Source organism: Hemitrygon akajei, chromosome 7 (genome assembly GCF_048418815.1).
Source record: "Hemitrygon akajei chromosome 7, sHemAka1.3, whole genome shotgun sequence".
Lineage (NCBI taxonomy): Eukaryota > Metazoa > Chordata > Chondrichthyes > Myliobatiformes > Dasyatidae > Hemitrygon > Hemitrygon akajei.
The window spans coordinates 54,109,233-54,132,162 of record NC_133130.1 but is presented as its reverse complement, the minus strand read 5'-3'; the positions used below and the strand labels follow the sequence as shown (position 1 = coordinate 54,132,162).

Here is a 22,930-nt window from a genome sequence, read left to right as displayed (position 1 = left end):
ATTGACTATTCACTTCCCTCCGTAGATGCTGCCTGGCCTCCTGAGTTCCTCCAGCATTTTGTGTGTGTTGCTCAAGATTTCCAGCATCTGCAGAATCTCTTGTGTGTACCATGTATGCTGTTCCTTTCACTGCACTGCCTTCAGTGTTGCACAGTGTGTTCCATTATCCTGATTTGAGTGCGGTTGCTAATGTTTGCCTGGATTTGTGACTTTTTCCCAGAGTCATCAAACAATGGGCAATCTCAAAGCACACTGAATTCTGAAAAGAATTCTGAAGGTCAGTGGAATTTGGCCTTGTACGTTTTGTAATTGTCCAGCCGAGTGGGGGAATGCAGCCACCTAAACTTTGTATGGTTTTCTCTCATTTGTAAATTTTGATTCATTTGGCATATTTAATATAAAACACCACAGCACAATAACAGGCTCTCCGGCTCACAATGTCTGTGCCAACCATGGTGTCAATTTATACTAATCGATTTGCCTATATGTAGTCTCTCACCCTGCACCTTTTGTTTGCTCATGTATCTGTCTAAATTCCTGTTGAACATTACTATTGTATCTGTGTTCCCTGGTGGAGCATTCCGGGCAGCTATCACTCTATATATGTAAAAATTCTTTGCAAATCTTCTTCAAAGTTTCCCTCTTTTGTTTTAAACCCATGTCTTTTAGAATTTGACACTTCCACCCGGCAGGGGGAGAGGGAGGAGATTCCAAACATCTGCCTATTTGTGCCTCTCACACATTTAGACACTTTTCTTGTATCAGGCCACCCCTCCGACATCTCTGTTCCAGAGAAATCAGTCCTAGGTGTTGTCCACCCTCTCCTAGCAGCTAATCCCCTCTGATCCAGGCAATATCCTGGTGAACACATTCTGCACCCTGTCCAAAGTCTCTATATCTTTCTTGTAATGAGGTACTAGTGACTGTAAAAATCACTGAAGTCTTTCAGGAACTGAAATAGCTGTGTGCATTGAAGTCATTCTGCAATAACATTTACTCTACTGAACAGACAGATTTGACATTTTGCATTACAACCCAAATGAGATTTTCCCTATGCTAATCATAGTACGATTTTAAGGCTAGTTTAGAAGGAGAATTATCGTTCTTTTATTTTGAAACACAACAGATCCATAGGTTGTCCCCTTGATATACAAGACTTTTTTGTATTGTATGCCAATGTGAAGTTGAGATCATAGAATGTTTTTAGCATGGAAACAGGTCCTTTAGACCACCGAAGCTACCCTATCAATCACCCTTTTACACTAATCCCACATTAATCCTATTTTATTCTCACCACTTTCCCTTCATCTTTTTCCTTCCCCAATCAATTCTCCTCATCTCAAATTCTACCATTCGCATCTAGACAAGGGAACTTTAAAGCACATATGCCTTGGAATGCGAAAGGAAACCTGAAGGGGAGGGAATGCATGTGGTTCTCAGTGAGAACGTGCAAACTCCACACAGACAGCACTAGGGGTTGGGTTAAATATGGGTCACCTGCAACATACACAAAATGCTGGGGGATCTCAGCCGTGGGGGCAGCATCTGTGAAAATGAACAAATAATCAACGTTTCGGGCCAAGCAGAATTCCTTGTGTTTATTGGTCACTTGAGCTGCAAGTCTGTGCTACTGTACTCTAATGAATTGAGTGGTACATTAAATTGTAAAAGGTGAAAGCCCTGGTCTTTTGAGGTGTTGTATTGTTTTGCGGTGAAGTTCTCTTAATGAGGACCACCATTTAAGTCTCTCTCTCGCCCCAAACTTCCTAAGTTTTGGAGCTTGCTGGTCCATTCTTCTAGGTTGTAACACGAAGTGTGATCACTTTGGAAAGTGAATTTGAAAACACAAATTGTGCAGGGCCATTGGGTTGCTTATTGGCCTGCTTCTTCTACTTTAGATGGATTTTACAGACAAGTGAAACAGATTACTGGTGCTCATAACTCACAAGTTAAACAGACTTCTCCAAGGCAGAAGAAACGACGACCTGCTGCACGAGGACTTGCACCTTCTGTGGTATGACTATTTATCTGCATTCCCCCGTATCTGTCTGTTTATGGTGTTCTGAGCTATTTCATGGCCAGAGGCCACATATCTCGGGATTACTATATGTGTTGTATTGTCCTTATTCTCTAGGATTCTCAGCAGAGCGTAACAGTGGTAATTTTTCGAGATGAGAACACCTTGATTTCTGCAGGGGCTGTGGATGGGTAAGTGCTACTTGGAATCGCTCTTGCTCTCTCCATCAATACAACAGTATAATGTATACATGATACACGTGGAACTAGATCCCTCCTTTTCATACAGGATTGCAATGAATAATGTTTGCTAACATGGTTTCTGGGATAAGGAACTTTTATTATGTGGATAGAAAGGAGAAGTTGTGTTGTTATCCTTGGAAGTAAATAGTATATGCAGTAAATGCAGAAACACTGTTCCTTGTAGAAGTATAAAATGAAAATGACTGATAAAACAAGTAAAATTAATAGGAGAAACATTGCTTATGCAAGATTGGTGGAAATGAATAAACAGTTGGTGTTTCTGGCCGAGACACTTCAGCCAGTCTTGATTTTGGGCCTCAGCCCAAAACATTGTCTGTTTATTCATTCCCATAGATGCTGTCTGACTCTGAGTTTCTCCATCATTTTATGTGTATGTTGCTCTGGATTTCCACCATCTGCAGAATCTTGTGTTTATTGAGTGGTTCGGTCTGGAATGCAGAGCAGGTAATTGTGGAGGCAGATTCAACATTGGTATAAAAACCGAACAAGTATCATGAAGGGCAAAGGGAAGAGGGTGGGGAAGGGGACTAGCGAGATTCCTCTTGCATTAAGATGATACATACAAAGGCCTATTTGTATTGCAACTATTCTGATTTATAACATTAGCCTTCCTTATATTCTTAAACTTGTCACTCTACATTTTTTAATATAATAATCCACTATCATACCTATTGTCAAGATGAAATGCAAGTCAGACAGGTTTACAGGTCAAGATTGGTGAATGGAAATAAGTCATGGCAAAGAGATGAAAATGAGAACAAGATGAAATGGAAGATGTCAATGTGTGAGGGAATATTGAATGTGTTATTGGGCAAGGCTGTCCTCTACCCACTGAACAGCATTCTTTAGCCAAAGTATTTGTGAAGTAGAGTTTGCCCAACAGTGTCATTGAATCCATGAAGATGTTAGTTCAGAGTCTCCTTAAACAGTTGGTAGCTCTGAGCATTCTCTCAGTGTTAAACCATAAGACACAGGTACAGAAATAGGTCACTCAGCCCATCAATCCTGCTACTCCATTCCATCATGGCTGATTTATTAACCCTGTCAACCACATTCTCCTGACTTCTCCTGGTAATCTTTGACACCCTGACTAATCAAGAACCTAAACACAAAGTACACTGCAGATGATGTGGTCAAATCAACACGTACAAAAGCTGGATGAACTCAGCAGGTCGGGCAGCATCCGTTGAAATGAGCAGTCAACGTTTCAGGCCGAGACCCTTCGTCAGGACTAAAGAAGGAGGGGGCAGGGGCCCTATAAAGAAGGTAGGGGAAGGGTGAAAGGTACCAGGTGAAAAACCAATCAGAGGAAAGATCAAGGGGTGGGGGAGGGGATAGGCAGGAGAGGTGAAGAAGGAATGTAAGGGGAAAGCACTATGGGTAGTAGAAGAAGGCAGAATCATGAGAGAGGTGATAGGCAGCTGGAAGAGGAGGCAGAGTGAAAGTGGGATGGTGGAAGGGAGAGAGAGGGGATTACTGGAATTTGGAGGCCAAACTCGGGTTGGAGGAGCAACACCTCATATGCCGTCTGGGTAGTCTCCAGCCCCTTGGTATGAACATCGAATTCTCCAACTTCTGGTAATTCCCTCCCTGTCCCTTCCATCATCCCAATTTCACTCTGCCTCCTCTTCCAGCTGCCTATCACCTCTCTCATGATTCTGCCGCCTTCTACTACCCATAGTGCTTTCCCCTTACATTCCTTCTTCGCCCCTCCTGCCTATCCCCTCCCCCACCCCTTGATCTTTCCTCTGATTGGTTTTTCACCTGGTACCTTCCACCCTCCCCCCAACTTCTTTATAGGGACCCTGCCCCCTCCTTCTTTAGTCCTGACGAAGGGTCTCGGCCCAAAACGTTGACTGCTCATTTCAACAGATGCGGCCCAACCTGCTGAGTTCATCCAGTTTTGTACATGTTAATCAAGAACCTATCAACCTCTGCTTTAAATATACTTAATAGCTTGGCCTCCACAGCAAAATGAAGCAACAGATTCCACAGATTCACCACCCTCTGCCTAAAGAAATTCCTCCTTGTTTCAATTCTTAATGGACATGCCTCTATTTTGAGGCTGTGCCCTGTGGTCCTGGACTCACCCAATATAGGAAGAAGTCTCTACACACCCACTCTGTCTAGGCCTTTCAATATTTGGTAGTTTTCAATGAATTCCATCTTCATTCTTCTAGACTCCAGCTATACAGGCCCAGAGCCATCAAGTGTGCCTCAGTTAATCCTTTCATTCCCAGAATAATTCTCTAGAACCTCCTCTGGAGCCTATCCAACACCACTTTCTGGGGGGGGGGGGGGGGAGGAGGAGATAAGGGCCCAAACATTCTCAGGTAATGCTCTTGCATTCTAGTCCCCTTGAATTAAATGCCAACATTGCATTTGCCTTTACTTGCCAGCAATTCAAGTTACTAGTTTACCTTTTGGGAATCCTACACAAGGACTCACTACCAGGTCCTTTTGCAACTCTGAACTCTGAATTTTCTCCCCATTTAGAAAATAAATTACGGTACACCTTTTCCTTCCACCAAAGTATATGACCATATGATTCCCAACACTATATTTCATTTGCCACTTTGCCTATTCGCCCAATCTAACTCCTACTGCAGACATCCTGTTTCCTCAGTTCTGTCTGCCCCTCCATCTATCTTAGTATCATCTGCAAATTTGTTAACATATCCAAATTGTAAATCTATAATGTGAAAAGAAGCGGTGCCAGTGCCTATCCCTACAGAACACCACTAGTCACCAGCAGCCAACCAGAATAGGCTCGCTTTGTTCCCACTCTTCGACTTCTTCTAGACAGCCTATCTTTTATCTGTGCTAGTAAATTTCCTGTAATACCATGGACCCTTATCTTGTGCAGCCTCAGGTGCAGCACCTTGTCAAAGGTCCTCTGAATATCCAAGTAAACAACATCCACTGACTGTCCTCTGTCTATCCTGCCTGTAATTTCCTCAAAGAATTCCAACAGTTTTGTCGGGCAAGATTTCTCCTTGAGGAAACTTTGCTGACTTTGGCGGCCTGAATCATGCGCATTCAAGTACCCCAAAAGCTCGTCCTTAATAATGGACTCCCAACATCCTTTTTAACCACTGAAGGCTGAGAATTTCCCTTCTCCTGCCTCACTCCCTGAAGAGTGGAGTGACATTTGCAATTTTCCAGTCTTCCATATGATTATTGCATGTTGTCTTGTATTCCCGGTAATTTGTTTAAGCTCCATGAGTGGAATTTCAATATAATATTTTTGACATGTACATGGGTGTTAACATTGAGCTCAGGGTGATATTTATTTGATGATAAATCACTTTTTTTTTAAAGAATGTTTTATTTGCATTCCAGTGTCATCAAAGTGTGGGATTTAAGAAAGAACTACACCATTCTTCACCAAGATCCCGTGCCAGTTCAGTCCTTTCTTTATCCAGGCACTAGTGCACGAAAGCTAGGTAAATATTGTTCACTGATCTGTGACTGTCTTTGAATTAAAGGTAAAAGAGCAGAAGAGTTTCAGTATGTCCTGATCTGATTAGGCCTTAATATTAAAATAACAGTAACTAAATTACAATATTCAGGAATCTCAAAGTATTTCAGTATTTCGAACTGCCAAATCTTGTTCTGAATTATGGTGACTGTGTTAGATGTAGTGGAATTAAATTTTGTCCATGTATGTTTATATTTGTAAACCTTGTCTGTGGGAATTCCACTTTCTTTACTGTAGGTTACTCCAGTTTAATCTTGGATTCAAAAGGCTCCAATCTTTTTGCAAACTGCACTGATGATAGCATTTACATGTTCAATTTGACTGGCTTGAAAACTACACCAGGTAAGTAAAGGTCGGTCTGTCATATCTGTGAGGAAAAGCACATTGATCTTTTAGTGCTTCAATTTAGCATTCAAATTCATTTTAGATATTTAATTTTTTTAAACTCTCCGTAGCTTTTAACGTTTCCAGCTTGTTTGCATTTTGGGATCTTATGATCTGAAAGGTGTTTTAAAGATACTATTGTGCAGATGCTGTTGGTTGTTTATTGATGTATATGCTAGCAGGATTACCCCACAGAAGGGCTGTGATAAGTCCCTGGATGGGTTGATGGGGCAGGCTTAAGAACATGTTGCATCTCCTGTGGTTGCAGGGGAGGTGTCAGGGGTTGGTTGGTTGGGGAGGGGTAGATATAGAACACTGCCGCACAGGAACTAGCTCTTCGGCCCACTATGTTGTGCTGAAATAAGATTAGCAATTAAATGACCAACTAACCTAATCTCGCTAGCCTACACAATATCCATATCCTTCCACTTTCTGCAGTTACATGTCTAAGAGTCTCCATCACCACCCCAGATGGCGAATTCCAGGCACCCATCATGCTCTGTATTTTTTTAACAACTTTGCTCCACTCTACACATTTCCTGTGAACTTGCCACTGCACTTTAAAGGCATGCCCTCTGGTTTAGACATTTCAACTGTGGGGAAAAGGATGCTGGCTGTCTATCTTTGCTTCTCATAATCTTACAAAGCTCCATCAGATTTCCCCTCAATTTGTCCAACCTCTCAACATGTCTTCTAATCCAGGCAGCATCCTGGTAAAACTCTTCAACACTACTAAATCTTGACTTCGTCCCACCAATGAGGTGAATCGGAACTGAGTGCAGTACTCCAGATGCGACCTAACCAGAATTTTATAATTCAGCAACATAACTTCTGGACTCTTGAATTTAATTCTTTGATAAATAAAAGCAAGTATGCCAAATGCTACATTTACCACCCCATCAACCTTGTGTAGCCACTTTCAGAGAGCTATGGATTTGGACCCCGAGATCCCACCACACATCAACACCATTAGGGGCTTGACATTAACATTGTCTTTTCACATTTAGTTGCCTAATATGCAACACTCACACTTGACCAAGTTAAACAACAACATTTGCCATTTCTCTGCCCCTATCTGCAACTGATTTGTATCCTGCTGTAACTTTTGCCAGTTTTCTAAGCTCTGCACGACACTACCAATTTTCGTATCATTTGCAAATTTATTAACCTACTTGTCAGTTTTCATCCAGATCATTTATAGAGTGTACATCACAAACAGCTGAGGTCCTAGTACAGATCCCTGTGGAACACTAATCATAGACCTCCAGTGCCACACTTGGGCCTAATGCAGGGTTTATAATTTGATCTTTGACAGTTGTTCCTCCCCCCACCTCACCCACTAATGCTACTTGACCCACAAGTTCCTTCAGCAGTTTGTTCTTTGCTTCATATTCCAGCACCTGCAGAAACTTGTTTTCTAATCTACAGTGTATGAGTGTTGTTGAGGATTAAGTGTTACCTGGACCACTGGAATAACAATTCTTTGGAACAAATGATCACTGGATCTAATATTTTAAAAAACGACGCCTTTCCCCAAACTCTGCCTAAGGGAATGAATTGAAATTTGTTATGGTTCTAAAAATGACTAGATTGATTAGAAGTTCATCCTTCCTTTCCCTTCTCTCCCCCCCCCCCCCACTGAATGAAAAACATTTATTGTATGTATTTAAAATAATTTTAATTTGTATGGATTGCCCTGCATGTGATTAGAACATAGTCAGATATGGACACTGTACAATCAACTCTTGACAATTTTCAAATCGCTAATTTTGACTTCACCTCTATCACTTTCTTGATATAGTTTGAATGTAAACTATCTCCACAGTAGGGGCAGCAAATGTAACACTGTGGTAGAAAATAAACTAATGGAGACATTGTTATAAAAGTTGCTGTTATTTTGAATTGCTTAATCCATTCTGTATATATTTAGATTTTGTGGGGGGGTTTTTAATGCCCTAAATGGATTTTGTTTTCAGACCTGAATTGATAGCTTTTTTTTGTCCTCTGATTGATCTTGTCTTCATTTTTGTGTAGTTGCAACCTTCTGTGGTCATCAGAATTCCACCTTTTATATTAAGGCTTGTCTTAGTCCAGATGATCAATTCTTGGTCAGTGGGTCCACGGATCATAATGCGTATATCTGGAAGGTGAGTGAATGCAATTAATTTAGAATTAAAAGCAACTGCACAGAGTCAACCAGCCTGCCTATTTTTGGGTGCCATGGTAGTGTGGTGGTTAGGGTGAAGCTTTTACAGCTCGAAGCATTCCAGAGTTCAATTACAGTGCTGTCAGCAAGGAATTTGTACGTTCTCCCCAAGAGTTGTGTGGGTTTCCTCCAAGTACTCTGGTTTCTTCCCACCGTCCAAAGCCATACCGGTTAGTATGTTAATTGGTCATTGTAAATTGTCCTGTGATTGGATATTAAATAGTTAGGTTGTTAGCTGCACTGCTCGTTAGGCCAGAAGAGCTTGTTCCGCACTGTATCTCTAAATAAATAGCTCTGTACTTAAAGAAAATTGCACCATGCCAGGTAATATTTGTCGTTATAACTAAATGTCACCTCTTTGAACTGGAGTACACGTACTAAAGAAAGTAGTGATACAAGGTTCTGGATTGGTTTGCCCATTGAGGCAGGGAAAGGATGATAGTGTGAAGGCTGACAAGAGATGCAGGGCATCTAGTCAGGAGGAAGAAAGAAGCATATGCAGGGGTCAGTGTTGGGACTGCTTCTTTTCATGTTATGTGACAGATATGGATGATGGAATTGATGGTTTTTTCGTCAGGTTTACAACAATACAAAGTTAGGTGGAGGGGCGGTTAGTGCTGAGAAAGCAAGGAGTCTGCAGAACTTCGACAGGTTGGGAGAGTAGGCAAAGAAATGGCAGATGGAATATAGTGTAGGATGGTCCTACACATTGGTAGCAGAAGTAAAGGTGTAGACTATCTTCTAAATGGGGAGAAAATTCAAAAATCAGTGGTGCAAAGGGCCTTGGGAGTCGGAGCAAGGAAGGCGAATGCAATGTTAGCGTTCATTTCAAGAGGACTAGAAAATAAGAACAAGGATGTAATGCTGAAGCTTTAAATAAATAATTTAAACATTGTTCAGATTGCACTTGGAGTATTGTGAGCAGTTTTGGGACCCTTATCTAAGAAACGATGTGCTGGCATTGGAGAAGGTTCATAAAAAGGATTCCAGGAATGAAAGGGTTAACGATGGCTCTGGGCGTGTACTTGCTGGGGTTTAGAATAATGAGGGGAGATCTCATTGAAACCTATTGAAAAGGTTTGGATGGAGTGGATTTGGAAAGGATGTTTCCTCTAGTGGGAGAGTCTAGCACCAGAGGGCGCAGCCTTAGAATGGAGGGATGTCCATTTAGAATAGAGATGAGAGAGTTCTTTAGCCAGATGGTAGTGAATCTAGAATTCATTGCTACAGATAGCTGTGGAGGCCAAGTCATTGAGTATAGTTAAATCAGGGGGTGATGGGTTCTTGATTAGCTAGCGTGTCAGGTTCTGGAGCAAGTAGGAGAATGGGATTGAGAGGGATAATAAATCAGCTATGATAGACTGGTGCAACAGACTGAATGGGCCGAATGGCCTAATTCTGTTCCTATCTGGTATGGCCTATACTTACAGTTTAGGAGTTAAGGATCAGACAGTTACAAGGTAGCCATGAATTAGCTTATGGGCTTAGGGAGAGGATATGAGAATGTTTTGGTGAGTAGAACTAAGGAAAACCCCAAGGCGTACTACATGTACTGTGTAAGAAGAGCGGGAGAATGACGAGTGAGGGTAGGACCGATCGGTGATAAAAGAGGAAACCTGTCTGGAGGTAGCGGAGGTCGTTAATGAACATTTTGCTTCAGTATTCACCTGTGAGGGACTTTGACAAATGAGAGGACAGTGTAAAACAGGCTGATATACTGGAGCATGTCAGTGTTAAGAAAGGGGACGGCTTGGAACTTTTTATAATCATTAAAATAAGTAAGTTTCCTGAGCTGGACAGCATATATCGAGCTTACCATGGGAAGCAAGGGAACAGATCGCTGTGCCTTTGATCACCTTCACGTCCTCACTGGCCACAGAAGTTGTGTCAGAGGGTTAGAGAATGGCAAATGTTATTTCTTTGTTTGAGAACGGTAATAGTGATAACCCTGGGAACTATAGACTACTAAGTCTTACGCCAATGGTGGACAAATTGTTGGAGAAGATTCTTAGAGATGGAATTTATGAGCACTTGGAGAAGCGTAGTCTGACGAGGGAAAGTCGGCATGGCTTCGAGAGGCGCAGGTCAAGTCTCACGAGCTTGATTGAATTTTCTATCAAGTAGTGGCAAAACATTGATGGAAGGAGAGCAGTGGATGTACTGTATATAGGTTTCAGTAAAGCATCTGACAAGTCTCCCCATGGTAGGCTTATTCAGAAAGTCAGGAGGGTGATGGTAGATGGAGCATTTTTCTGACTGGTGGTATTCTGCAGGGATCTGCTCTGGGACCCTGCCTTTTCTAATTTTAATAAATGACTGGGATGAGGAAGTGGGTGTGTGTGTTAATAAATTTGCAGATGATATGGAGGTTTATGGTATAGAAGGTGTGAAGTTTAGCATACTTTAGGATGTGTGTAAGAATGTATGGGGGAGTGTCAGGTTTTTTTAAAGAACGTTGGGTACATGGAATGTACAGTGAAAGTTGGTGGTAGAGGCAGATGAGAAACTCTTGGGTATGCACATGGATGAGAGAAAAATTGGGAAGGAAGGGTTAATTAGGTCAAAGGTTGGCAGAACAACGTGGGCTGAAGGACCTGGACTGTGCTGTACTACAAGCTGCAAGTTATCACTTTCTGGCAAACTGCTTTTTGCCTCTGTAAATGATCTGGTTCATGCAGCTCACGGATCGATAGACTTCACTCTACCCAAATGCATGTTTCTAATGTACGATGCAGATCCACAAATTATTTGTCTAATTGCAAGGAAGTGGGGGGAATCTCATTCATGTCAATAGATGGTTGAAATCAATGGGAAGTCATAGAGCACAAATTTAACTTTAGGTAATGTCTTTTGAATAAGCTTTTAGTGTATTGCCAAAAATGTTGTATTTTGGCATGCTTGCATTATAAATTTTTCTCCTGTTTTTTCAAATTTGAGCTCAAAAGTTGCTCACTGGCTGTTACAATCTAGCAGTTGTCACATCTGTCTTGTGCTGAAATGGTGTCTCCTCATTTGTGGGAGGTTAACCGCTTTCTTCAAAGGAACCAGAGGGAAGAATGAGTTTCATGGAACTGGCTCATTTGTGCCGACTTTCTTCACTTTAAAGTTGTTGAATTGGAGAACTCATCTTTTAAATCTGACTGATTTGGGTTTCCATTAGGGCTCTAAAATATTCTGTGGTGTAGAATTCGATTAAAGAAGTGAGAAAGGAGAGGAACTGAAAGAAACAACTCTGCAGTTTCACCCTTAAACATTTCATTCTTGACCCATGAAACATCTCCTGGGTGATGGCAGGAAACTGCCCTTCTAGTCTCTCTTCATGGTAGTTTCCATACCAATTATTACTTGTAACAATTCTCTTTTTAAAAATTGTTGAATTGCATTATTTTTAGAAGGAGAACAACACTCTTGGATTAAGGGGTGTTTGAGCTGACAATTGCCACATACTGCTGTCATCACTCAGATTTACTTTGCAGCGTTTGATTCCAAATTAGGGTCAAAGAGTGCCACGTAACTGCAGATTGTGATAACTTCACAGTAGCCTGAATGGCACACGCTCTTTGTAGTGACAATGTAGAGATACAGAATTTAACAGCTGAAGCTGCTACTCTGAAGAAAATGAGGTTCATATTGTAACCAATTGCCATTAAAGCTCACTATTTCAATTCCTTGTTATTTCAGGTCTCTGATCCTCTTTATCCACCAACAGTGCTCCAGGGACACACTCAAGAGGTGACCTCTGTTTCCTGGTGCTCTTCAGATTTCTCAAAGGTCAGCTTTTGTTTGTGTTTTTTTTTGTGGGGGAGGGATATTTTCGTGGTAGATAATTATCTATTTGGCTAAGCAGCTTGGAACAAACAGATTCTGAGTAAAAGCTGCTGCTACCATCGGGAGGGAGGTTCAAGAGCTTTGAGTCCCACATCATCAGGTTCAGAAACTATTATTACCTGACAACAACCATCTGGCGTTTGAACAGTGTTGATAACTCCACAATCCTCAACACTGAACTGACTCCGTAATCTATAGACCCACTCATGTTATAGTTGGAGTTATAGAACACTACAAGGACATAAACAGGCCCTTCTGCCCACCTAGTCTGTGACAAACTCAGTCTGCCTTGTCCCATCAACTTGCGCCTGGCCCATAGCCCTCCACATGCCTCCCATACACGTACCTATCCAAATATCTCTTCACAGTTGAAATCAAACCTCCATCTGCCACACCTGCTGGCAGCTCATTTCACACTCATCACCCTCTGAGTGGACAAAGCTCCCCCTCATGTTCCCCTTAAACATTTCATCTTTCATTCTTGACCCATGACCGATGTTCTCTCTAAGCTGTGTGCACGTTTTTCAACCAGTGCACAAAGGAAATTAATGTGCTCACAAAAGGTGAGTTACCTAAAATAATGTAGTAATTAATGATTATACTTATTGAAAATAAACTTTTAGCTAAATGTTTCTGTTAACTAGTTACTCAGTTTTTCAAATACCACAATGCACGTCACTAATTTACGTCACCTCACCTTTCCTGTTCTGGTTTGTACAGTTGCATCGCGGTGGCAGCCATCTTTGGCAGACAGTGTTCATATCGTAAACTTCACATTTGACGATGACCAAGTTAATGCCTTATGTCTAAAATATCATGATTTTCCAGCTGAAAATACTATAATAGTTAGAGAGCTTAATAATTTCAAATTTTCCGTGCAAGAAAAAATTAAATCCAAACTGATTTCAAACTTTGCTCAAATGGTGGCATTTGTACTTCAAACTGAACAGTTTTGTGACCTTACACAGTTGATAGACGTTTCTTGCATCTAGTGCAGACTGTGAGCGAGGTTTTGGCCTAATGAATCAACTCAAAAACAAGCTGAGAAACTATTTAGGTGAATGTCATTTAGATATGTTAATGAGAATCAAAAGCTATCAATTGGATGGAAGTTCTTTTAGTCTAGATAGAGTTTACATAGAATGGGTAAATGCCAAAGAAAGGAGAGAGGAAAAAATAACTGAGTGACTTAAATATGTATGTTATTTTGTTGTTACTCTGTGCAGTTTTATGTCAAATATTTTGTAAACCTACATAAACTGTGCCATGTGTGTATTCAGTGCGCACGTACTTCTGTCACAAGAAAAAAATCTGCACAACGTAAGATTTTTTTGTGCACACTGACGACTAAAAATTAGAGGGAACATTGCCCATGACCTCTAGTTGTAGTCCCACCCAATGTTCTCAGTATTATTTACTTATTTGCCCAATTTGTCTTTTGTACATAGTTTTAGTCTTTGTTATTTATAGTTCATGAGTTCTGTTGTATCTTTTTTTCCCTGTAAGTGCCCACAAGAAAATAAATCTCAAGGTAGTATATACAGGTGTACAGTATAGGTCTCAAAGTGACATATACTGTACGTACTGTACTTTGACTTTGAGAGATGTTGACCAAATTTGCTGGTCTGAGAGATTAATTGGGCGTGTTGATTGGAAACTTGTATAAAACAAATTGGTTTTTAATAAAAATGAAATAAACATTTGAGGTCACTGATAAACAATTTGAGGTCAACAAGATAAACAATTTTTTTTAAAGACTCTGAGAAAGAGGAAAGGGAGTAAAGGTATAAAAGGAAATGAATTTGGCAAGATGGGAGAGACAAGATTAAACAATGGAAGAGTTGGTGGAGCAAGATGAAAGTAGATGGTTATGGGACAACTAGGAATTTAAAGAGGGAAGCAGAATATTTATATAAAATTGTCTGAATGCTGAAAATCTGAAATGGAAGCACTGTTTTCAGTAAGTCCATAGGGTAATTATGTGCCTGGACTGGAACTGGAGTATTTCATTCCTCGAGAATCTGAGTAATGCTGAAACAATATGGGAGGCCAAGGGCAGAGATCCAGATGACGTGTAGGACTGCTGCAGTGTGCAAAGGGGGTGCTTGAGCAGTCACTCAGTCTGCTTTTGATTATCTGAGTGTAGAGGAGGCTTCATTATGTGTGATAAATACAGCATCTGAAATGATCTGATTTGAAGTAAGTTGCAGCTTTAAATGGAAGCAGCAAGGCTTTGGAGTTTGAACAGGGAAGGTGGTAAAGGTAAGGAATTGCATGTACAGAAGAATGAATAATAATGAAGATTAAAGAATGAAGCAGAACATCCTGGGGGGAGTGGTTCCTTCTGGAATGCTGAAAGAAGAGGTAGTGGCATCACATTTGAGATGTTAGACATTGAAGAAAAAAGCCCAGTCCTGCTGAGGTAGGTGAGAAAGGGATGGAATCGGCATGGTGCACACGGAACAGAGACAGACAAGGAACTGTTAAAACCGAGGTGGAAGTCAGAAGTGTAGAAAATTTGTTGGAAAAATTGATCGATGTTGTTCTCCTTTGAAATGACCATATTTTAAATGAAAATATGGATTCAATGTAGTAAATTTCAGTTGAACTTTAGTTGATTAGAGAAAGTTGAGCAAAGATGAACAATTGTGTAGCATTCAACAAAGGTATGCTGTTGCTGTGCATTGTTATATTATTAACACTTCCCACTCAAGAATGTGAGGTACTAGAATAAATTCATAAAAGTACTTAATCAAGTCTGGAAGTAGTAGAGCTTGTAGGTGCCTTTTGATCTATTTGTGTAAGTAAATATAATTCTTGGTGGCAATTTTGTAATTTGTTTTGTCAATAACTTTTAAGCTTGGAAGACACAAATTTTGCTTTTATTTTGGGAGGTGTTCTGTACATAATTACAGCTGCAAAAGCCTCCTGTAAATGAGTCCATCATAAAGCTGCTAATATTTGTGATTCTTGACAATTTAATCTTGCTCCTCTCTCCTTTAGATTGCCACTTGCTCTGATGATAATACTGTTCGCATCTGGCGTCTAAATCGAAAAGTGGGTGTGACTAAGTCTGAATTGGTGGGGTCTGCATGCCAGAAGAAGCTGGCAGAAAAAGGTAAAGGAAATGATCCAGCTGAAGTCTGGAGCCACAGGACAAACGTACATGGATATATGTGGCCGAATATTTTAAATACCATTGACTATTTTGTTTTTATTTCCTTCTGTAATTCCTGGGTGAACTGTTGAGTTTTAAAACTCCTAGAACAAGGACTTGTAGTGCAGCAATGACAAATCTTAAATACCTACAAAGAATTGATGGTGTACTTTCCAAACAAAAATACTGAGGGTAGAATTTAATCATGTCTCCCTCCTCTTAAATGCTGTATGACCTATTACACTTCCCCAGTTGTATTTATTCCCTTAAAAATATTAGCAATTAAAATACTCATTTTGTTTACTATTAAACATCATGACTCATTGAGCTAATTGATAATCTGAATTTGCAAATTAAACTTGAGTTGACTGATGGGGTCTTGACTTGGTTTAGTTAGGTTTAGTATTGATTGAAATTGTTGAGTTGAAATGAAACAAATGTGAACTTAGCAACACGCAGAGCTAGGATAATTTAGTAATTTAGACGTAGAGCTAGGATAAAAGTGTCTTTTGAAATAATTTATTTATGATTTGATATATTTGGAATTATTTTAACTTAAAATTGTACAAGCTTGCAGCATGTTCCCTTATTAATTTAGGATTGCATTGTTTTTAACAGAAGTCATCATTGATTCAACATATCGTACTCCACCCAAAACTTCATTGATGGAAGGTCCGAATTTGCCATCTCCTCAGCAAGCTGAATGTGCCCCTAATGTTACTGGAGACATGCCTCTCTCTTCCAACACCCTTAGCTCTGTAACCCAGAGCTCCTTGAGTAAGAATTGTACACCACGTCGTCTGCGCAAGTCAGCTTCCCCCTCACCAACTAATTCTTCCTCTGGGAAGATGTCAATCAAGAAGTGGATGGTTAAAAGCCCCAGCCCTTCTGCTTCTCACTTTGTTGGCCATGATACTTCGAGGATGGTGCTGAATCCAGCTAGACAAATTCAATCAAAAGATGTCTTGGCAGTTATAAATGCTCCAATTTCAGAGAAGAAAGTTAAAAGAAGGTTGGACACCAGTGATGGGTCGGCGATGGACAGTAGTAAAAATGAAGACTGCAGTCTTGCAGCAGAACTCAGTCCTAAAAAATGTAAAATTGATCCCTGCTCTGCAGAGATGCGGAAAAGGAAACACTTATTAATGGAACATATTGAAGATAAAAGGATGAAAGACACTGGCAGTAATTCTGGAGAAATTCTTCCTTTGACAAGCCCTTTTCCACATCCAGACCTAGAAGCTTCCTCAACTTCATGCAAGTCCCATCAGAGAGCTAAAATCCTGGACAAAGAAAACAGCTCTCTGCAAAATTTAAATTGGCTTACCGAATTAGGGGAGAAACAGAAACTTGAACTGAGTGGTAAAAGTGAGAGATTATCCTCAAGTCAAGCTGTCTCTCAGAATTTGTCAGTGAAGAAAAAAGAAGTATGGAATCTATCAAATTCACCGGTAAGTATTACAGTATACACTTGGTTTAAGGTAGTAAAGAAGGTGGGTAGCATTCTTGTCTTCATCAGTTGAGGCGCTGAGTGTAAGAGTCTGGAAGTTGTGTTTCAGTTATACAAGTCATTGCTAAGACCATATAAGGAGTATTGTGTGCAATTCTGCTCACGTGTTTACAGGTGGAGGGTTTGGAGAAGGTACAGAAGAGGATGCTGCCTGTATTAGAGTATTACCTTAAAGGAGATGTTGGGCAAACTTGTATTGCGTTTTTTTTGGAAGTGACAGAGCCTGATAAGTTTATAAAATTATGTGGGGTATAAATAGGGTAGATGATCTTTATCCCAGGGCAGAAATGTCAAATACGAATTGGCACAGCTTTAGGTGAGGGTAGGAGGGGGAAGTTAATGGGAATGTGTGGGATAAGCTTTTAAACACTAGGGAGTGGATGCCTGGAAAGCACTATTGGGATGGTGATCGAAGCAGATATGGAATGTGGCATTTTTAAAAAAATTATTAGCTTTAATTGTCAGATGTTTGTGTCAGTGACAGATATAGTCGAGGATGTGTTGCGAGCCGTCCAAATGAGCTGCCATGCTTCTGGCATCAATACACAGAAGCAAGCTCACAACTTGCTGTCCCTAACTTGTACATCTTTGGAAAGTGGGAGGAAACCAGAGCACCTGGAGGAAATCCACATGGTCACGGGAGAACATATGGGTTCCCTGTAGACTTTGGCGGGAATTGAACCTGGGTTGCTGGTACTGTAAAGTGTTGTGCTAACCCTACTTTACCATGCCAGCTGTATAAGGGACATCCAGACAGGCATTTGAATATGCAATGAATGGGAATTCAGATTGTATGTAGGCAGAGGGGATTAGTTTAATTTGGCATCATGGTTACCCCACCCAGACATTGTGGTCTGAAGGGCTTGTTCCTATGTTCTGTTTACATTTCTGTGTTAATTGTGGTTTATGTTGATATTTATGTTCTTATGTTAATTATTGTATGTTAATACTGTATATTGGATTATAATAGACTCTTGCCTTTTGTCAAAAATACTATCAATTAGATAGATTATGAAAGTTTTTTTTCATTGTAGTTAAAATTCTCATCAGTTTAATGTAATGTTTAGTTTGCTGTTTTAATGAGTTAACCTAGTAATCTTTCATGGGAAATGGTTTCTTTATTTAACCACATTTCACACTTTCTGTAGTGCTGCTCCTTTCCGTTTTTTTGTGGATTTTTGAGTTCTACTTTATGTACTAAATTCTATATTCTGTTTTGTTGTCCAACTTGCACTGGTCTCCCTCACTTTTACTGCCTGCTACTAACTTAACTCCAGATAAAATGAGTGGGAGCATTTCTACACATTGATGCTTGGATCCTCTGAGAATAATTTACATCTTTGATGTTTTTATTTTAATTAAGTGCCCTGTTCATGTGCTATTCTTGTTCATGTAACCAATCTGATACTCGTGGCTTCTGTTCAAGATGGCACCAAGCTGTTGAGGTCATAGCTTAGACTTTTTTAAGGATTGTAGGGCTGATTCTGGGGACAGCACAGGGAGTTGGGGTCAGGTCAGGCTTTGGAGGAACAGGATCAGTGGTTAGTGTCAAGGATGGAGTGTGCGTAGTGTATTTTTACTGTTGTGCTATGTTGGCACAAGAGACTGCCTCCAGCATATTCTTGGGTTATGTTGGGATTAACACAAACAACACATTTCACTATATTTCTTTGTATGTGATAAATCTGAATGTATATGTTTGTGGGGAAAGCTCTCCAAAACAGTGACGGATGACTAAGCTCCCCTCTGATGTATGTATTACCTTGCTTGGATAAATTTAATATCTTTGGACCACCCCTACCATCCATTTAAGCCAGTATCTGAAATGTGAAGCGCGTTGTTTAATTTCTTTACTATGTACACACTGTCAATGCCCCCAGGCTTATTCCTTGAATAGAAAAGTTCATTTAATAATGATTTGTTTGTATGTATTTATTCTACAGACTGCAGCTTCAACACGCAAGATCTCTTCGTATTTTCAGCGGAAGTTGACTGATTGACCATATTGTGTAGCTGGGAATTATTGGCATAACCTAATGCTGTATTCAGAGCTTGCAGTACTCTTGATGAAACACTTCTTATCATCTTTGTGTAGTATTTCCTGTCTGCCATCTGTGATGGTGTATGATTTGTGAAATGGTGTTTAAAATTTTTAATGGCTTTTTTACTATTGTTCAACCAGTTTTCCTCTGTTTCAAAAAAAAAATTGCACCTAACCGGGTATGCAAGTTAAATTCTAATGACAACTTGTGTACCAGCAATCTCATTTCCTGTTGGATCTAAGGGTTGTGCTGTCAATTCTACAATACATGTAGGTACAAGGCTGAAAGCTACCAGCCATATCACAGCTGGCTCATTCTGCAGTGTATAGAAATGAGTAGTGAGATAATTAAAGAACTACAAACTACAAAATTTAATTAATCAGTGGTTTTGAGCGTTGGAGTAATTAATTTATTAAATCAAAGGACCCTGGTTCCATTTGAATTTTATCCAATTTTTAATCTGCCTAATTTTATTCTCCTTTGTTATCTTTTAAAAAGCATGGATTTAAAGCTACATTTGTAAACTGCGTTATTGTTCGATTCTGAACGTGTTGCCTCCCAGAATATATTTTGCCTACTTTGTTTTGTATTCAGTTAATTTTTTGCTTAATGTTGAATACACCATGTTTTACTATGATAACAGTGGCACTGCAGATAATGGAGTCCTGTGATGCCACCTCAGTTCAGATCTACAATATTTACATGTTCTCCGTGTGAGCACACAGGGTTCCTCCAATGTGTTGGTTCAGTGGATTAATTGGTCACCATAAGTTACACTTACTATTTGAGAATGGGAAAGCAGGGGTATTAATGGGTATGTGTAAGAGAATAGATTATAAAGAAATGTCGGGGAATGAGATTGTTCTGATCTATGGCACAGACTCTGGGCTAAATTGCCTCCTACATCTTGAGGAAATAAGAAATACAGATGCCTTTGCACAACTTGAATCAAAATTATACCCATGTTGTAGATTAAGCTATTTGTAATGGACCTCTCATTGTAATAGAATTATAATGGGTAACCAAATAATATGGCAACATAGTATGATACCATGGGTGAAGCAGAGGTTAAGTTACATTTGGTAGAAATCTCTGCCGTTTCCTATCCCTGTTGCTTATAAGTTCTTGTTTCAATAACACCTTTCCAATGGTAAACCTCTATCATTTTCCATGTGATATGTGTGACAATATTTTCCTTGTTTTCTGGATTATGGTGGTACTACTGCACTTTAATTGCATCAAGATTAACTAGCTAAAGCTATACTATAGTTCTGACTCAAAATTCCCAATGAGCTAGTTTATTCATCAGTGTAAGTAGGATTTAGAATACTTAATGCAGAAGTTAAACTTACAAATTTTGTATGATTTTGGAAATTAAAATTGTACCATGTATTTTCCTTATTAAAGTAATTGCAAGTTTCAGGTGATTTCATCCATTTACGGTTGACAAGTTAATTCATACCTAGAAGCAATAATGTTCTCTATTTTGTTTTAGAAGCTTGTGAAATATAGCTAGAATTTAATATTGCTTACCTCATTTTGTTTAGCATTGGATAACAGGAATACATGAACTTTTATAACACTTATTGAAACTCAGTGTTGTATGTAGCTTTAGGGGTTAACTGTATAAAGGTCAAAGAATCAAGGTGCAATGTAAACCAGAAAGGAAGTGATGCAGGCACAAACTGGCTTTGACAGTTCAATGTTATAACAACGTGTGCCTTGTACTTCCCAAGTGCAGGCCTGGTTTCAGATGCTCCGGAAATGTTTGTATCCCCCTGAGATGCACTACTTCCAATTCTCTCCTCTCCTCTGTTGTTGCGACTTTCCCAAGGCACATTTCATCCTTTGCTTGCTTAAACAAAAATGGAGAAATGGCCCGAGAAATTAAACAAAAGCATTTCTAGCTTTTAAAGAGTAATAAGATTGGCTAAATACAAGTAATATTGAAGAATCAATGGGGAATTGGCTCTTTTGAATGGGAAATTTCTTTTGGAAAAGCTGGGTGCTTTGGCCAAAGCCCTTTGCCTGATTCAGTAATACAGACTATTTTGAATGTAACCAGGTAAGGATGACTTTGTTGATAAATGTTAACAATTTTGTTTAAAATTAAAACGAAGTCATTGAAAATATCCTGTTCCAATTTTTGCTTTGACTGAAGAACTTTCTGAGGGATAGACTTTGGCAGTGTGTTCAATGGCTCTGCATTTGTAAAATGTTTATTTAACACAATAAAATACTGTCATTTTAAATAATCATTTGCTGTCATAATTGTGATTTAGATCTCAATTAGTCACTTAATATTATGGTTGAAGCTACTTGTGGTTAGACAAAATGCAACTTGCAAAATAAAATTAGCACAACCTCCCTTTTCAGTACTCTCTGACCAATTCCAGTGTTGTAAACTTAAGATAACCGAACTTGAGTATTTCTGAGATATAAAACGCTAATACAATCGGCCCTCCTTATCCGTGGGTTCCGCATGTGCGGATTCAGCCAACTGCAGATCGGAAAACCCGGAAGTTCTCTCCCCAGCACTCGTTTGAGCATTGTTCGCCTCGCATCTTGTTCGGTCGCTACTTTGTTTCTGTGAAAAAATGGCTCCTAAAAAGCAATTAAGTTGTCAAAGCAATTCCTCAAAGGCTAAGAGGGAGTGTAAAGTGTTATCTCTCACTGAGAAAGTAGCAATCAGATCTTTTTAAAAGTGGCATGTTGCTTGCCGAAGTGGTCCGTGGTCCTCAGCCCTCAACTTCCATAGATCCTGACTTCAGTATTATTGAGCCTCCTCCAAAGCATCCTTATTCACTAAACAATACAGTGTAACAACCATTTACATAGCATTTATAAGTACCGTAATCTAGAGATGATTAAAAGTATTACTCATTTGAGCATTGTGCTCAAATTGGGTCTCGTTTGTTCACTACTTGTGTTGTGAGTAAGAGGAAGGAGTTTAAGGCTAGTAAGGGATGGCTGACTAGCTATGTAAAGCACTACAGCCTCAAGAACTTAAAGATCACGGGAGAATCGGGATTGGCTGATGCCGAGGCGGCATCAGCATTCCCAGAAGAGCTACGATGGTTGCATCTGTACTGAACATGTACAGACTTTTATTTTCTTGTCATTATTCCCTAAACAATACAATATAACAACTACTTGCATTGTATTAGGTATCATAAGTAATCTAGAGATGATTTAAAGTATACGGGAGGATGTGCGTGGGTTATATGCAAATACTACGCCATTTTATATAAGGGACTTGAGTATCCGCGGGGGTTCCCGGAACCAATCCCCCACGGATAAGGAGGGCCAACTGTACATTGAATTGTTACTGACTGCAACTTTAGCACTGTTATGTGGGAGACTGAAATCTCACACAGAGATATCCCTTCTGCTAATTCATTACCCACAGGGCAGCACACCAATTTGTTCTTGCTGTCTTAAGAAAGATTTGGGGGTGGGGTAATAAAGAAAATGGTTTGAGATTTAACAAAAAAATACTAGGAAAAACTCAGTGGTACCAACTGTACCTGTGGAAGGAGAATTGATTAACACTTCCAGATGCTGATTATTTCAGATCCAGGATGGAGGTGTAGTTACATGGCACAGAAACATGCCGTACAGCAGACCTCAACATCAAGCTGCCTACTTGAGTTGATCCCATTTGGTCCATATCCCTCAATCTTTCCTACCTATATTTCAATCTATTTTTTAAAAAATATCCTAATTGTATCTGCCTCTAATATTTCCTCTTGAACCTCGTGGTATAAGTGCTGGTACCTTCTACCTGATGACAGCAGCAAGAAAAGACCTTTGATGAATGCAGCCTTTCTACGGCAACTTGTCATGTAAAAGTGCTCAATAGTTGGGAGGCTTTTACCTATCGTGTACTGGGCTGAATCCACTACCTTTCCAAAGGCCTTGCCCTTGTTGATCCTCTTGGTCACTCCTTCAAATATCTGAGACAATTTCAATGCAAAAAGCCATACTCAGTCTTTGCCTTTACAAATGTAGGCCGATCCTCTTCTCCTTCCACAGATGCGGC

General features: G+C 39.8%; 1 protein-coding gene across 1 annotated transcript in view; it reads left to right on the top strand.

The window, feature by feature from the left end:
- Nucleotides 1-21,146, top strand: part of dtl (denticleless E3 ubiquitin protein ligase homolog (Drosophila)) — a 32,806-nt gene extending 11,660 nt beyond the window's left edge. The window contains exons 7-15 of the mRNA XM_073050880.1: nt 1,899-2,014; nt 2,135-2,208; nt 5,623-5,726; nt 5,999-6,103; nt 8,180-8,292; nt 12,033-12,122; nt 15,183-15,297; nt 15,955-16,787; nt 18,790-21,146. Coding sequence (XP_072906981.1) covers nt 1,899-2,014; nt 2,135-2,208; nt 5,623-5,726; nt 5,999-6,103; nt 8,180-8,292; nt 12,033-12,122; nt 15,183-15,297; nt 15,955-16,787; nt 18,790-18,846 — 1,607 coding nt within the window. The 3' untranslated portion in view covers nt 18,847-21,146. The remainder of the gene's footprint in view (nt 1-1,898; nt 2,015-2,134; nt 2,209-5,622; nt 5,727-5,998; nt 6,104-8,179; nt 8,293-12,032; nt 12,123-15,182; nt 15,298-15,954; nt 16,788-18,789) is intronic.
- The last annotated feature ends 1,784 nt before the right edge of the window (nt 21,147-22,930 follow it).